Source organism: Pholis gunnellus, assembly GCF_910591455.1.
Source record: "Pholis gunnellus genome assembly, chromosome: 6".
In the NCBI taxonomy this organism is placed as follows: domain Eukaryota; kingdom Metazoa; phylum Chordata; class Actinopteri; order Perciformes; family Pholidae; genus Pholis; species Pholis gunnellus.
The window spans coordinates 5,961,250-5,977,895 of record NC_136532.1 but is presented as its reverse complement, the minus strand read 5'-3'; the positions used below and the strand labels follow the sequence as shown (position 1 = coordinate 5,977,895).

The 16,646-nt window shown below is 42.0% G+C and overlaps 2 protein-coding genes across 2 annotated transcripts; both read left to right on the top strand.

Moving 5' to 3' along the window:
• The first annotated feature begins 332 nt into the window (after positions 1-332).
• dhx37 (DEAH (Asp-Glu-Ala-His) box polypeptide 37) lies at positions 333-10,619 on the top strand. Its single transcript, XM_079161817.1, has 26 exons — positions 333-611; positions 722-891; positions 1,771-1,883; positions 2,004-2,367; positions 2,460-2,608; positions 2,711-2,803; positions 2,913-3,009; positions 3,717-3,830; positions 3,959-4,175; positions 4,551-4,649; positions 4,744-4,814; positions 4,925-5,060; positions 5,156-5,232; positions 6,040-6,272; positions 6,372-6,483; positions 6,578-6,684; positions 6,944-7,132; positions 7,282-7,406; positions 7,697-7,813; positions 8,253-8,425; positions 8,519-8,633; positions 9,070-9,207; positions 9,299-9,393; positions 9,961-10,034; positions 10,148-10,245; positions 10,335-10,619. Exons 1-26 carry the CDS (start codon positions 509-511, stop codon positions 10,409-10,411), a joined length of 3,456 nt encoding a protein of 1,151 aa, XP_079017943.1. The 5' UTR covers positions 333-508; the 3' UTR covers positions 10,412-10,619.
• Positions 10,620-11,459: 840 nt separating this feature from the next.
• ufd1l (ubiquitin recognition factor in ER associated degradation 1) lies at positions 11,460-16,231 on the top strand. The gene is made up of 12 exons (XM_079161614.1): positions 11,460-11,596; positions 11,814-11,946; positions 13,178-13,210; positions 13,304-13,425; positions 13,532-13,662; positions 13,757-13,829; positions 13,923-13,991; positions 14,074-14,142; positions 14,221-14,271; positions 14,369-14,457; positions 15,624-15,708; positions 15,950-16,231. Exons 1-12 carry the CDS (start codon positions 11,594-11,596, stop codon positions 16,022-16,024), a joined length of 933 nt encoding a protein of 310 aa, XP_079017740.1. The 5' UTR covers positions 11,460-11,593; the 3' UTR covers positions 16,025-16,231.
• Positions 16,232-16,646: the final 415 nt, after the last annotated feature.

The window sequence follows — 16,646 nt, the reverse complement described above, 5'->3', positions numbered from 1 at the left end:
TGATGATTTTTAGATCTTTCCCTTTAAATCGGCTGTTTTATTTAAACATACTCACTTTGTTCTCATCAACAGCTAACAAAACATATTCGTCCTTTAATTATTATCGACAAACAACACGACATGTGTAAAGCAACAAATGCTAGTTCGTAGATATTGGGGTTTATTTCGTCTTTGTAGCGGAACCTTTAGGCTGAGACTAGGTTTCAGCGGCGGACAGTTTTAACTGATGGACCGTCGTTTGTTTACACGTGAGGTTTGTACAGGGCTGCAATTTCGCACGTGAATTGTTTAAATTACACATACCGTTGTCTGACCTGTTAATATATAAATATTTGTATTTTGTAATATTCATAAATAGTAATTTACATTTTTACCGGAATGGTTCAGCTTCAGTTAGCTAGTTAGCGCGTTTTAGCTCGTTTTTCGGGGTGTTTAACATTACAAGTTATCAGGTGGTGGTATTATACACCCCATTTGTTATTCAATTATTAACAGACCTTAGTTTAAAATGGGAAGACTAAGGAAGAAACACAACTGGAAGGGAAGACTGCAAAGTGACACCCAACCAGCAGCAGAGGAACAGAAGACAAACGTTGTTGTGGAACTTCAAGGTAAGAATTCACAGATGAAATCTATAAACTGCTGAAGTTATTTTGGTCTTTATTGCCTAAATTGCTTAAATGTGTTGTCAGTTTTGGTTTCTAACACGTGTTGTCATCAGATGGGGCCAGGCTAAAAGGTGTAGACCAGAGCAACGCGTTGGTCCTCCCAGCCAACAAAGCCAACAAGAAGAAAGCCTCAGTGACGCCTGTCTCCACCAGAAAGCCCCTCACCAAGAAGCAGAGGAAAGAGCTGCAGAAGGTCCTGGAGCGCAAGGAAAAGAAAGCTCAGGTGAGACACAGGTCGATGCTGCAGCAGGTTCACTCAAGGGTTTTAAGAAGACGGGGGTCCCCTGATCAGGTTTCACAGTCTTTTTAATCTGAGCCAACTTTGATCCAGTTCGTACGTACAGTGAAGCAAATCTAAGGATTTCTATGTTTTATTTACTATAAATTGAATATCTTTGGGTTTTCGACCATCAGTCGGGCCAAACAAATGTAAGACTTGTTTATTAATACATATACATGAATCTTAACTTGATGGTAAAATAGTGATGCCTAAAATACCACATGTCTTTGGAAATCTTCTAAAACGTACCCAGACTGCAATTTTTAAGTACAGACTTTAATGAGCACATATCAAAGTGGTGCCGTAAGTTGGCTTTGATGGTCTGGTCAGTTATGTAGTCTCGTATATTTATTCTTTGTCAGATAGTTCCTGATTTAAATGACATGTTTTCCAATTTTAAGGAGCTTTTGTACGGCTGCTTGTTCAGACAACGTTTAACTTTGGTTTCTTTTATTGAAGGAAAAAAGGTTTAATCGAGAAATGTGTTTCTTATGACATGTTGACCTGAGATGTTCTTTGGGGCATTGCTTTTATTACAGACAGTAAAGAGATGACAAGAAATGAGGGAGACAGAGAAAGAAAGAAAAATAGTTTTCTTATATCAGAATTGGTGTTACTACTGAAAATGTTCATATGATGTCCAGCCCCAGACACAAGATTGAACCAATTTATTCCCACCCAGTTATTCACAGTAACTCACCCTGCATAAGATCATTGGGTATACTGGAAACAAATTGTCATGCTTTTAGTAACTGCTAACAAAGGAGATATCAAGGACTAGATCACAACCCACTCATCTGGTTTTCTGTCTTTCCCATCCAGAGAGCAGACATCCTGATCAAACTAGCCGAGGTGCAGCTTCCAGAGTCCGAACTGAAGCTGCTGTACACCACGTCCAAACTGGGATTGGGAGACAAACTTTATCAGACCAAAGAGTAAGTGCACAGATGCAACATTTAAGCTAAGAAAAGCAACACAAAAAAAAGGTATTTTTCTTATTGGAAGATCTGGAGAAGGTAGAGTCAGGGGTCTTACTATTTTTGGGGTATTTTTAGGTTACCAGATGAAATAAAAGATGGAGACTCGGGATCAAAGATCAGCAGTCTCAGTGGAGCGAACAGAAAAAGAAAATGGAAAGAAGAAGAGGAGGACGAAGAAGAGGAACGAGAGGCGGAAGAGAGCAGCGATCTCGGCACCTCGTCAGATGAGGAGGAGGAAGATGAAGAAGTGAACGAGACCACAGAGGTGACCACCCCTCCTTGTCAGGAGACGGGGGACAAACCGGAAGTGAAGGAAGAACAGCCCAAAATGGAACAAAATGGACAGAATGAGAAGACTTCAGATCAGGAGAAAGTGGACACCAAGACGCCGCCCCAGCCGGCTGTCTTCATTCCTGTCGACCGATTAGCAGAGATACAGGTGTGTGAAAACCACAGTGGTTCTATTCAGACAGGTGTGTGTGGTTTTAGTTTGTGAGTGTGCTTTAACTGTGTTTCAACCTGCTGCTGTAGGAGGCTCGTCTGAAGCTGCCCGTGCTGGCGGAGGAGCAGGTCATCATGGAGGCAGTGAGAGAAAACCCCTGCGTCGTCATCTGTGGAGAGACAGGAAGTGGAAAGACCACTCAAGTGCCTCAGTTTCTGTATGAAGCCGGCTACGCCAGGTAGGCTGATGTTTACCTGGTAAAAGCAACTTGCACGCGGATGCACATTCGTGTGTGATATCATGTGGTTACTGTTGTCTTCTTGCTTCTGGTTTCCTGCAGCGGTAGCGGAATAATCGGCATCACTGAGCCGAGAAGAGTGGCAGCTGTCAGCATGTCCCACAGAGTGGCCAAAGAGATGAACCTGTCCACACGGTAACAGACACTGAAAATATTTCAAATGAAACTGACTTGGGGGGTCTTTTCACGGAAAACATTTAGTAAATGTAGTGTGTGTGTTGCATGTTTGTGCGTCCGTGTTTAGGGTGGTGTCATACCAGATTCGATACGAGGGGAACATGACCAGTGATACCAAGATCAAGTTCATGACAGATGGTGTTCTACTGAAGGAGATTCAGAAGGTATCATTTCCTGAAATATATTAGTAAACATGACATGACTTTGGCTTACTGGTGTATCTGATGCCATTTTGACAATGAAACGAGGCGGTGGAGCAACATCCAGGTAAATGCTGCTTTCCTTCATGACCAGTGAGAGATGGGTAGCGCCAGTCACAGGGACACACAGGGAGAGTGATGAATGTGTGATTATGTTTAGTCTGTCTCTGTAAGAGAACCCAGCTCATTACGTAAAATGATTTGAATCGTCTTTTTCAGTTTCAACTCGGTGGGTTTAACCTGAAAAATATTTCCTCTTCTTTTCTGTGTTGATGGAACAAACGTTTTTTTGTTTGTTTGTTTTTAACGGTTCTTATGAGTGTCCTTTTTGTTGCTCATTCATATGTAATTAAGGGGAAAAACATAATTTGTGACAAATATATCCTGCCCGTGCTCATGTAGTAGTAAGATCATATCCCATTTATATTTCACACTGAGCGCTTCAATCTTTTGAAGGATGATGTGAGAGATTTAACCTCGTATGAGGATATTGAGACGTAGTGTTTTCAGTCTGAAATTCAACTAAGTGAGCTTAAAAAAATCACAACTTAAATAAGCCATGATACGGTAGTTTTTTTCAGTATAAATATGAGTAATGGGAAAGCATTTTCTTTGATTTAATTACCTTGATGTTCCTGCATTTCATTCAGTGTCTCTGTCTTGTCTCATAGGATTTCCTTCTCCAGAGATACAGTGTGATAATCATAGACGAGGCTCATGAAAGGAGTGTGTACACAGACATCCTCATCGGACTGCTGTCTCGTATCGTCCCGCTCAGAAACAAGGTGAGAGACTGTGTTTCAGGTGTTTGCTGTAAAAACACCCTGGATGTTTAAAGGCTGTACAGACAGCATGCATCACATGACATTATCTCATCTTCATCTCCCTGCTCCCACTCTTCACGTCTCTGCAGAAAGGTCTGCCCATGAAGCTGCTGGTCATGTCGGCTACTCTGCGAGTGGAGGACTTCACAGAAAACGCCAAGCTGTTCAGGACGCCGCCGCCTGTCACCAAGGTGGACGCTCGCCAGTTCCCGGTCACCGTACATTTCAACAAACGCACCCCGATGGAGGATTACATCGGAGATGCTTTCCAAAAAATCTGCAAGATCCACCGGATGCTGCCTCCAGGTGCAAATACACACACGTGACAGAGGGGAAGCAGTTAAACATTCTGAATTCAATCAGAGGAAAGAAAGAAAGAGAATCTTGTAGCTTCACAGCATCGATTGATGTTAAGATATTGTGGTGGGATGCCTGAGGAATTACACACCGTACATTTAACAATGTGAACTGTAAGTAAGCAGGACAGGAGTTTAACCTTCACACACACACACACACACACACACACACACACACACACACACACACACACACACACACACACACACACACACACACACACACACACACACACACACACACACACACACACACACACACACACACACACACACACACACACACACACACACACCACCCTGATGCCTCGTCTCTCCCCTTCAGGTGGGATCCTGGTGTTTCTGACCGGTCAGGCAGAGGTTCACAATCTGGGCAGGAAACTGAGAAACGCTTTCCCCTTCAGGAAGGGTAACACAACGACAGGTGAGTCTGAAACACATCTGTTTGCCCCCCTCAAAAACGCTGACATATACATTTCTGAGTATAATTTTGTATATTTACATGCTGTTGTGTTCAGGTGAAGACGAGGAAGCAGAGACCCCAGAGGCGATGAGGAAGTTTAAAAAGGGCAAACGGAAGAAGGCGGTCGTAAGTCTGCTTTTAGTAAAATACCCTAAAAGCTACTGTAAACTAAAACATTTCTTCTTTTGTAAGAGTATGTACTTGCATATTTTGAGAGTGTTATCTCTGTCTTTCAGTCTCTGCCCCGAATCGACCTGGACAACTACTCTGCCCTCCCACTGGACGAAGGGGACGAGGACAGAGACGCGGGGATCGGAGACGAGGACGACTACGGCTCTGACCTGGAGTACGGAGACGATCCCGCCAGTGCAGGCGAGCTGCTCCAAATGAATCCCTCTTCAAATCAAGCTGGATGTGTTTCAGATGAGTACTCCTACTAATTCTGCTCTGTGTTTTGTTTTTTGCAGAGGTGAAGGCCGACCCCTCTATTCCTCTCTACGTTCTCCCTCTGTACTCCCTGTTGGCTCCAGAGCAGCAGGCCAAGGTGAGATTATTATCTTATGTCGGCACTAAACTAATCCATGACAAGAAGTTGGGTTGCTTTTGCATATTGTTCAGTGTCCTGGACAGAGTTAAAGATTTGGACTTGTGTCATACATTTCCCAGCAACAGTACTTTAGCTGCATCCATCATGGACATCCACTGCACTGCTAACGTTGTAAAAATATTGTCTAAATATATAGCATTTGGGGTAGAAAATGGAGGATGTCTTTAACCCTCTGAACCCCTAAACCTGAAGGCGGGAAAAGCAGGTTTTCATGAAACACAATTGCCAAAAATACACCGTTTATTTACCGTTTTGCCTGTAAAAACACACATCTTCGTACGATTTTCAAATTTCCAACGGTCCTTAATGACATCATGTGTGACGCTTCAGTCAGATGACACAAACAAATTGAAGCTTAAAATGGTGATATTTCATCAAAGAAAAAGTTATTGTGTTATTCTACTTGTCTCGATTCAAATTCTATAAACCGTTTGCACCAACCAGATCAGTAGAGGTTGAAAATATGTAAGTAGTTCAGTATTTATATAGAACAATCGAGCCTCAGTTATGTTCCAACATTGGTAACACTTGTGGGCACTCAAAAAATGTTGTATACATAGATTCCATTGTTTTCCGATTTTTGTAAATGAAATTATCAAAGAAATTCAGCTTGAGCAAAGAACTCAGTTTCAAAGAACAAAGAATTTTGTACAAATTTAAGGTCGCTGTCCAACAGCTGAGGTGTCCATGTGATGCAGTACAGTCAATAAACGTTTACAGTAATATCTTGTATCTCGCCTGCAGGTGTTCAGGCCTCCTCCAGCTGGAACTCGTCTGTGTGTGGTAGCCACCAACGTGGCCGAGACATCCCTGACCATCCCCGGCATCAAGTACGTGGTCGACTGCGGACGAGTGAAGAAGCGCTTCTACGACAGAGTGACCGGAGTGTCGTCCTTCAAGGTCATGTGGACCTCACAGGCCTCAGCCAATCAGAGGGCGGGTAGAGCGGGACGAACGGAGCCGGGACACTGCTACAGGTCAGGGCTTTGAAACCGTCACATGTTGATCCCATGGTTGTTTTCTTCTCTTGAGGATTCACAAATGTTGGTCTCTGTGTTTCTATGGTGTTTCTGCAGGTTGTACTCGTCTGCAGTATTTGGAGACTTCACTTTGTTCTCAGAGGCAGAGATCACTCGCAGGCCTGTGGAGGACCTGGTTTTACAGATGAAGGACCTCAACATAGATAAGGTCAGTAAAAAGTCAACGGAAACTCACCAGCAGGCCTTTGAGTGAAATGCTGCGTCTCCTCATAAAAACGGCTTTGTTTTTTCTGTTTGTGCAGGTGGTCAACTTTCCCTTCCCCACGTCTCCGTCGGCCGAAGCTCTGGTTGCAGCAGAGCAGTTGTTGGTCTCATTGGGAGCTCTGCAAGAACCGCCTCGCACCGGAAGGTAACTAATGTAGATGGGTTACCCTATCTTCACCTGCCTTATAACTGTAGGAACAGTTTGGGTCGTGTTGAGGGACGTTTCTGAGCTCCGAGTTGCCTGGAATGCAGCATTTGTCACTCTTATGTGGACATTTGAGTAACAAAGCCTTTTATATTTATATTTTTATTTAAAATGTTGACACTATGGTGAGACAGATTGAGCTAGTTATTAGTCGTGTCACATGTCCACACTTGTAAACAGTTTTTGTTTCTCCCCTCAGTGTGAAAGAGATGGAGCGAGCGAGGCTGAGCTGTCCCATCAGCCCCCTGGGCAGAGCGATGGCTTCGTTCCCCGTGGCGCCGCGTTATGCTAAAATGTTAGCTCTCGGTAAGCAGCAGGATTGCCTTCCTTACGTCATCGCTGTGGTAGCAGCCATGACAGTCCGGGAGCTCTTCGAGGACCTCGACAGGTGAGGACGCACGTTTGCTCTAAAGATATCTGTTTCTAGATGAACATGTGTAAAACTAGGATAGGGGCAAATGAGAGGTCAGCTGGCTCCGCAATCACGCTGCGTACATTTTATTTTCATTCTCGTAACACAGTTCTGTTTCTCCTCAGACCTGCACGTAGTGAAGACGAGAGCTCCAAGCTCAACCAGCGTCGAGCTCGGCTGACCCAAATGAGGAGGTTGTGGGCTGGGCAAGGAGCACCGCTGCTGCTGGGGGACCTCATGGTCATGCTGGGTAAGCTTTTTTTCTTTCGCAAAACTAATTTTCTTCCAGGTTCCAGGTGAGACTTACTAACATCAGAAAGCATTTGATTTGAGGGATCTAACTGGGACCGGGTCTCTGGTTTGTGGTGCCCCAAAAGTCTGCAATTACAATTTATTTTTGGATACAAACTTTTGTTTTCGCCTGATTTGAGATGCAATAGCAAAAAATGTCAGAGTAAAGAGTGGATTGAGATATAAAAAACTGATTTTATCGTACCTTGATATGGTTGTACTACAGTTCTGTATACATGTGACAAACAGGTGCTGTTGGTGCTTGTGAATTTGCCGGATGTACTCCCAAGTTTTGCGAGGAGAACGGCCTGAGGTACAAAGCCATGGTGGAGATCAGGAAGCTCAGAGGACAACTTACCAACGCAGGTACAGAAACACACACAGAAAACTAGGGATGCACCCATCCCAATACCTGGCCAATGCTGACTCCGATAGCTGCATCAGGTGTTGGTGACAATGGGGCCTATTCAATTACATTCTATGTGCAGATACTATATTCATTGTATACTGGAATTTTGATTCCTGTTTAGATTTGTTGCTGCATTTAAAAGTTTTACATGAATCGCAATTTCTTTTCATTTTAAAGATTTTTTTTTTCACCAAGTTGCTGGTTTACAATTTATTATTTTAATCATAAATAACAATTCAGTAAATGTATATGTTATATTTTGTTGTACAAAGTTAGGAAAGCAATGTTTAAGTCAGGTCTGATTTTTGCCTTACACATAAAATAATGATCCCAGTCAGTTCTACACAGTGAAGCATGCAGCTGATGAATTCATCACTGCGTTCTCTCTCATCCCAGTGAACGCAGTTTGTCCAGAGGTGGGAGTATTTGTGAATCCCAAGATGACTCCGCCGACAGAGCACCAGGTGATTTGCTTGCGGCAGATTGTTCTGGCCGGACTGGGAGACCATCTCGCAAGGCGCGTACAGGCAGAAGATTTACTGGACCCCAAATGGAAGAATGGATACAAGGCAAGTTGCTCCGAGGGCTGTAGTTGTGATTAAAGAAGGGAGTTGACTATAGCTCCCCTTCATCATCTCATCTTTATCTGTTTGTGTTCATAGACGCCTCTCCTGGACGACCCGGTGTTCATTCATCCCAGCTCCGCGCTGTTCAAAACGCTGCCGGAGTTCGTAGTCTACCAGGAGATCATGGAGACCACCAAGATGTACATGAGAGGTGAATGAGCGTTGATTAAACGCCACATGTGGTGTCCAGGGAGCTTGATTTTCACATGGAATTATCTGTGAGAATTGAAAAAAAATATCTTTAAAACCCTGTTTTAGACAGATCAAAGGATCTCTGGTGTGATGTTATCTTTGCTTCACATGGCTGCGAAAAGACAGTTTGGAATTAAAATGTGCTGACACGATTTCCATCAGCCAATCATAACGTGTTACAGACTTCCCTATTGGACATTATCGATCGAGGGACAATGTTTTGCACATGTTTATGTTCTGCGTTTCTCCTGAAAATGTTGCAGAAAATGCAAGATTTCTCAGCTGCCAAGTCTCAGGACGACAAAGTTCGGCTTGAACTGTGTGAAATGAATCGTCTAGATTGGCAGGCTGATGGTTTCAGCTGGTGAAAATGTCTTCCTCTCTGTCTCCGTCAGGTGTGTCCGCGGTAGAAGCAGAGTGGATCCCAGAGCTTCTGCCCCAGTATTGTCATTCGGGCTCCCCTCTGGAGTCGCCGTCGCCGTGGTTCTGTTCGTCCACCGGCACCATCAGATGTCACCGCCCAAGCACCTTCTGTAGGTTTTCCACAGCTGATTATCATGCCTGTGTTTGTGCCATAAAGGTGTCTCTGCTTATGCGTGTGTGATTGTTGTGCTTCTCCTGCAGACCGTGTAGGTTGGCAGCTGCCAGCAGTGGAGATGGAATATCCGGACGACCTCGATCGTTACAAAATGTTTGCAAGGTTTCTGCTTGAGGGACAGGTACTGCAGCACGTTTTATCAGCTCTGTTCAGTCGTCACTCAAGCTTCAGTTAGGCTTGAACCTGACCACTCTGTCCAATCCTTAACAGTCCTGATCACTGCTAGAGGACAAAATAATGACAGCAGTATTATTATTAATAATAATAAACTATCCTAAAAACTCCTCCTCCCTTTATTGTTTATTTGGATCTCCAGCAGTTATATTGGCAAAAACTACTCCGCCTTACTTCTCTTAGTAAAATATACAGCATTATCAACAAATATTAACACACTCTATATTAAATTGAACAGTTTACACTATTACCTCCACTACACCCAATAAAATAAAATACAAAACAAAAATGATCATGAATACAGATCAAACCAAAAAGTGATTCTAAATTCAAAACATTTATATTCTTTAACATATTAACCATTCCACACTTTTTGGACAAGTTTTTATCTGAGTAAATTGAATATATATATATATATAATTGTTGGCACAAACTCTACAAAAGTTGGAAGAATGCTGTCGGCAGCTGACCAAACCTGACGGGAACTGTGACGTTTGCTTTGTCTGGTCTTCAGGTCTGTCCTAAACTAATGAAACACAGCAGCATCCTCCTCTCAAACCCCTCCATCATGCTGAAAACGTGGGCAAAGTAAGTCGGCCCTCTCACACTCTGATCCGCCTTCTCCATGCCAACTTTCCTTACAAATGAACTTGTTTCAAAGAAAGGACTTTTCTCTTACTGCTGTGTCTCTGCTGCTTTAGGCTGCAGCCGAGGACGGAGGCTTTGCTGGGAGTGCTGGTGTCAAAGAGGGTCGACTGCAGAGACGCCCTTCTCTCTGTCTGGAAAACTGAAGATAAATGTGAGGATTTCATATAATTGGCATGGCTTTCTGCTCGAGTCTGATTTAATCTGCCTTCTTGACAATTGTGTATTTTTCTCCTCCTACAGTCCTGTTGTCTGCATACTGCCAGTGGTTACCTGAAGCCTTGCATCAAGAAGTGGCCAAAAGTTGGCCCCCGATATAAAGAACTACATCTAAATAAGAAGGCAGAAATGATGTTACACACTTGTTCAGAGACTCATGTTGATCTACAAATTCGTAGAACTCTCTTCTGTAACATCAGAGTTTTTAAATGTTCTCTCAAAGTGCAACTACAATACCACAGCACTGCCTTCTCTCAGTTTTGTATTTGATATACTGTATAACGACTTTTAACTCGTTATCAGTGTGCTGCTGTCAGTTATGTTTGTCTGATTTGGTCTTCATAAGACTCATTAAAAACTGCGTGGCTTTGAATAAGGCTGCTGTGCGATTTATTCATGCTCTATGTAAACTGGTTGGTAAATATTAAAGGGCAACTCCACTGATTTTACACATAAGTGACGTTTACTAGGCACGAGGAGTATCAATCATGCTTTTTTGCTTATTTTTTAAACAGACGTTTAATAATAGTAATCTCAGTTTGGGCATGGACATGAACAATTGATCACCCGGCAGGCTGTGTCTATTAAGAATATAATTGGTTGAAAATGAATGTGCATTTTTTTAGCTTTTGACTATTTCATATTATCTTCCTCAGCAGATGGGTGTCAGAATTCTAGATGTTAAAATTAAGATTTGAAATTGTCACGACTTTGGAAACCATCAGTTCAACAAACGGACTCACCACAAAGTATTTAGTAGAAAAATTACAAGAAACCCCCAAATTAAAATGCCGTTTTTGCAATAGCATAGTCACGTGAGACCTAAAAATAAACGCGTTTTGGCATCACGCCCTCGCCAGTTTCAACTCCAAAACCAGATGAATGTAAGGATATCGCAGCCTCTGTTGCTTCTTCTGTTTTGGCTTTTTTATTTTTTTATTGAACTTCATGGAAGTGCTATTTTTGGAGAAACAATATAAAATCATTTTTAATATTACAGAGGCTAAATGGGAATTGGTTTTTACCGCAAAATATCAAATCCTCCATTAATTTGCAAGGATCATTTAATAAGCAATGCTAATACTGTTATTTCAATGGGCTTCTGTGATTGGATGATGTCTCTCGTGTCGTCATTTCCTACTTGCGGCTCGTACACTTCCGGAAGAAACGGAAGACAACAGTGGACAGTCACAGCTCATAAGCAAAATCTTCAAATAAGAAAGAAAAGACAGAAAGCCATTTTGATTTGAGTCGTTTGACAACCAAAGACCAACACTGTCGTCATGGTGAGTGACACTCCGCTTTGGCTCAACGTTGACGAAACATTCAACGTTCTGTCGAAACAAACCGTACATGGAGCAGTTTAGCTAGCGAGCGAGCGACTAACAACAACACGACTTCAGCAGAAAGCTGCTCTGTCATCATGGACTTTAAGTCCTGAGTGGATTGTACCAACTAACGTACAATTCATGTTATTTTAATAGGATTTGGTTTGTTCCACAGTTTTCCTTCCACGTATTCGACCACCCGATGTCTCGGGGGTTTCAGAACCGCTTCTCCACTCAGTACCGCTGCTACTCGGTGTCCATGCTGGCAGGTCCCAACGACCGCTCCGACGTGGAGAAAGGAGGAAAAAGTAAGTATTATTATTGTCACAAAATATGCCCCATATACTTCAATACGCTGCCTGTAAATCGCGTCTAGGTAAAATCAAATCTCAATCAAATAATTCAATTGCAAACATAGGATTGTGTTTGTTGGAAATACAGAAATGCTTTTGAGTCTTCTCTTTATTGAATCTTTTAAATGATAATAACTAACTGAACGGAAATCATAATAGTAATAATGCCTTCATTTATATAGCACAAAAGTTACAAAGTGCTTTACAAAGACATCAAAAGACAAGAGTAAGTTACAGGTAAGTAACAAATACAATATAATTGATAAAGTAATAATGCCAAGCGAGGTAGGAATTACTAAAACACAGTACGTACAAGACAAATAAAACAGAAGAATACACAATTTTGAGATAAAGCGATTCTGAAAAAGTATATTTTAAAGAGAGATTTGAAGGAAGAATCGGAGCTCATCCGGCAAGTCGATCCAGAGTGTCTGGGGGCCCTGACTCCAAAGACTCGGCCTCCTCTAGTTTTTAGCCTTGTTAGTACAAAACTTTACTTCAAACACACATAGGTGCATAGGTGAAATGTTACGTGTGCGTTGGCCCATCCTAAGCATTGACATGCAGACAGTAGGAGCATGGGATCGAGCCGCCGTCCTTCAACGTCATTTAGATTTCAAATTCATTTATAAAACGTACAGGTAACCAAAATGTCAAACTTTGATTCTTCAGTCCACAATGTGTTTTTCCCCCACTCTGCGATAGTTCAGTCCTTCTTTTCCCCCCAATCAAACCTAATGAAACCTGTATGAAGGCAGTGTTTCCCCAACTGTGATGGGGAAATTCAGAATAATCATAGTCACAAGAAACCTGGACTACCTTACCAGTGAGTTATCTCTGCTCTGTGGAGCTGCCAACCTATCGCTATGTAAGCTGTAGACCCCTGTGAACATGCCTGTGGATCTAGTTGTGATAAAGGTTTATCAGTTCAAGCTCTTTCTTATTTCTAAAAGTAAAAAATGCTAAAATAAGCCGTAGTTTTGAAAGATACAGTACATTTTACAGCAGTTTCTCTGTAATTCCACAAAATGACGGTGGTTTGCCCTTTTGTTTGTACGGTGATAATTCTCAAACATTATTAAAAAATGTTGCATCTTGCATATTTTATGTGTCCAAAGACTCTGAACTTGAAGCAAAGAGGTTTACATGATGTGTTGTCTCAGCTAATGGGCGGTTTCTTTTTCAGTAATAATGCCACCTTCAGCCCTCGACCAGCTCAGTAAGTGCAAGTTAAATGAACCGCCTCTTCGTTACAAAAGTCCCGTATGAACCGTCCATGGATCTTACCTTTCTGCTCCTTTTCTATGTACAGGCAGACTTAACATCACCTATCCAATGCTGTTCAAGCTGACCAACAAGAACTCCGACAGGATGACGCACTGCGGCGTGCTGGAGTTTGTGGCAGACGAGGGAATCTGCTACCTGCCTCACTGGGTGAGAAACAGAAACTGTCTCTGAATTGTTTTCTGTTGAGTTTAAAGCTATTTTAAAGTATCCACCAAGGCAGCACTGTATATCTGCTTCTTTCTGTTTGCTGCAGATGATGCAGAATCTCCTACTGGAGGAAGGTGGTCTGGTCCAAGTGGAAAGTGTTAACCTCATGGTGGCCACTTACTCAAAGTTCCAGCCACAGAGCCCTGACTTTCTGGACATTACCAACCCCAAGGCAGTGTAAGAAATATTAGTTAGGAACAACGAATTGACCCGTTTTCACATGTAGGTTTTTTTAATCATAGGGAGTAACTAAGGTGTCACTTTATTTCAGATTGGAGAATGCACTGAGGAACTTCGCCTGCTTGACAACTGGTGATGTCGTAGCTATCAACTACAACGAAAAGGTGAATTCAATTATTCAAATTAGTGTCGGACGAGTCTTTATTTTGTTGCTCTACTGAATACGACTACTAATGGAGTCTGTGTTATTGTTTCAGATATATGAGCTGCGGGTGATGGAGACCAAGCCAGATAAAGCCGTGTCTATCATCGAGTGCGATATGAACGTAAGCGCGCCTCTATAGCTGTGATTATCACAGACAACAGTGAAGTAATCTGCTGTAAATGTGTTGTGACTCTGTTTCACAGGTGGATTTTGACGCTCCTTTGGGTTACAAAGAGCCAGAACGGCGACCCCAGCCCCAGGAAGAACCAACAGTAAGCACCGAACCCTAAAGGTACATGTACAGTTTGTGCTCTGAACAATTTGATAAAAAAAAACTCAATTCTTCACAGGAGGAAGAAGCAGATCCCACCAGCTACGCCGACATGGACCTGGGATTCAGAGTGAGTAAATGTTGCTGTGGGTTAGAGACAAATGAGCCGCACTGATAACCGTAACAACTGCAGCTAATGTAACTTCTGGTGTGTTTCTTATCCTCAGGCTTTCACCGGCTCTGGCAATCGTTTGGATGGTAAATTAAAAGGGATTGAGCCAAGCCCCGTCCCTCTTGACCCAAGTGACATCAAAAGGTGATGTTCAGTATTTTATACATGTACACATGAAGTGGCCAAAAACAAAAATGTGAATATTGTAACATAATGTTTGAACTATTCAACATGATAACTCTGCAACATTATTAAGATTTTGGGGAATGATGGAAAACCAGGGTCCGATCTAAGGACGTTTATGGCCAGCACCTTAAATGTGCTGAATTAACATTACTATAGCAACTTTTTGCCATGTAAATATATTGTGGAGTCGTGGCATCCTGAGCAGAGAAGGAAGTCGGTTACACTCTGTGTGTTGTAGTCCGGGCTTCTCTGTGTGTGTTTTTTTTTTTAACGTGCCCCACTGGCTAGCTAATCGCCGCCGCTCTGCACTCATACGGCGGTTAGCGCCGATAACGTTGTCGCAGGAGCGTATCGGCCACCCGCTGGTTCATCCTCAGGTTATCTCTGTCAGCACTGTAAGTTCGCTTGCCGTCGCCATGTTGAGAGCCGTTTAGAGGCAATCCCTCGATCATAGATTTGCTCTGAATTTAGAATTTAGTACCTTTTTTTTAAGCTCTCAGCCAGCTGGCACCCCACACTAAGTATTCTTCACCCTTTGGCTATATTTGACAAGACGTCTCAAATGAAAAACTAAATTGTCCATAAGTTGGTTGTAGATCGGATGGTGAGCTGAGTTTTGACGTACAATGTGACGGGTGAAGCACGGCAGATTGCGTTGTGGACTGACACTTTTATTTTGTTCTGTGACTGACTACTGACCACCATGGTACAGTAGAGCAGGAGATGATATAAGGCTATAATGATGTTTGTGAGGTCTTTGACAAACAACTGGAAATAATAAGTCTAAAACCTGCTGGAGAATTGCCAAACCGTGTGTGTGTGTAATTCATAATATATAGTAATTCATAGTTTGGCCATTTAACAAATTGCTAAATCTAACAATAGACTTGCCTCGCTTTGCAGCGTTTGACCGCTAGAATGTGTCAAATCGTCATCTTTTTACTGTTGCACAATGTGACATATTCATTTATGAATGGTCAAGAGTTCCACGGTGTAAGGAGACTCTGAGTGGAAGCTGTTCAATCTTAATTTTACTATATGTCACTCAACATTGAACCATTCTAGCAGTGTTTTAGCCTTGAGTGTGAATTCTTAACCTTGAACTCTGAACTTTGATTTCACAGAGGCATTCCCAACTACGAATTCAAAGTTGGCAGGATCACCTTCATCAGAAACTCGAGGCCTCTTCCCAGGAAATTTGCAGATGATGTAAGAAATGTGGAGGATTTTATCATACATTTGTACACTAGGCTGTATTTCCAGTGTTTCAGTTTCTCACACTCTTTTCTGGTACAACCTTTTTGTTCATAGCATAATAACTATTTTATTGTGTCATTCATTCTATTTGTCTATAGTGAATTCTCTAAGTACATTTTCTTGTAGAACTCATGCTGAAATATTCTAGTCATAACTATTTTAAAATCTCTTTTAACCCCCCCCCCCCCCCCAGGAGGATGCCCTGAACAGATTCATCGCCTTCTCTGGAGAAGGACAATCACTACGCAAGAAGGGCAGAAAGCCTTGAAGGATTCTAAGTGGAGAGACTGGATAATGTGCACGGACTCACCATATCAATTGTTACCTTCAACAGCAAAGTAAAAAAAAAACTAAAAACTGGCCTTCAGGTGCACTGGGATTTTATTTCTGTCCCTTTGAAATGTTTCTGCTGTTGAGCTGGGGTTCTATATAATTAAAACTCTGACGGTAAAATCTTTGTCAACAAAAGCCGAGCTCTGTAAATTGCGATCTGGAGTTTGTGGAATAAATACGAATAAATTATATCACCACACCACCAAAAAAAAGAATACCTTGTGGAGTGTAGTTGTGATATTAGAACATTTCCCCCCTTTTTCCATGATTGTTACATTTATACAATTTACTTTAAGTATACTGTTATCCCGGAGTCCCATTCTTATAAAATGGGAGCAATAATAGCTGAATACTTTTGTTTTTAATTATAATGAAAATCATTTTATGTTTTGGGGTTTTTTGAGTTAAAGGAGTAATTTTCGATTCCCTTTTCTTTTTTTTTTGGTTTATTTATAGACAAATAAAGGACTGTGTTTTAAATTGATTGTCACTAATAGTTCATTTTGTAATGTCCAAGCATGTAAACAAACTACATAATGAAACTGGTATATAATAGG

What these genes read in the sequence shown, in the direction of transcription:
- ufd1l (XM_079161614.1), top strand. An exon ending in CGTGGAGAAAGGAGGAAAAA is followed by an intron (nt 11,947 to 13,177) that starts GTAAGTATTATT and finishes TTTCTTTTTCAG; the next exon opens with TAATAATGCCACCTTCAGCC. An exon ending in TCATCGAGTGCGATATGAAC is followed by an intron (nt 13,992 to 14,073) that starts GTAAGCGCGCCT and finishes TCTGTTTCACAG; the next exon opens with GTGGATTTTGACGCTCCTTT.
- dhx37 (XM_079161817.1), top strand. Translation starts at nt 509, where the DNA reads ATGGGAAGACTAAGGAAGAAACACAACTGGAAGGGAAGACTGCAAAGT. An exon ending in GAGATGAACCTGTCCACACG is followed by an intron (nt 2,804 to 2,912) that starts GTAACAGACACT and finishes GTCCGTGTTTAG; the next exon opens with GGTGGTGTCATACCAGATTC. An exon ending in CTCTTCGAGGACCTCGACAG is followed by an intron (nt 7,133 to 7,281) that starts GTGAGGACGCAC and finishes GTTTCTCCTCAG; the next exon opens with ACCTGCACGTAGTGAAGACG.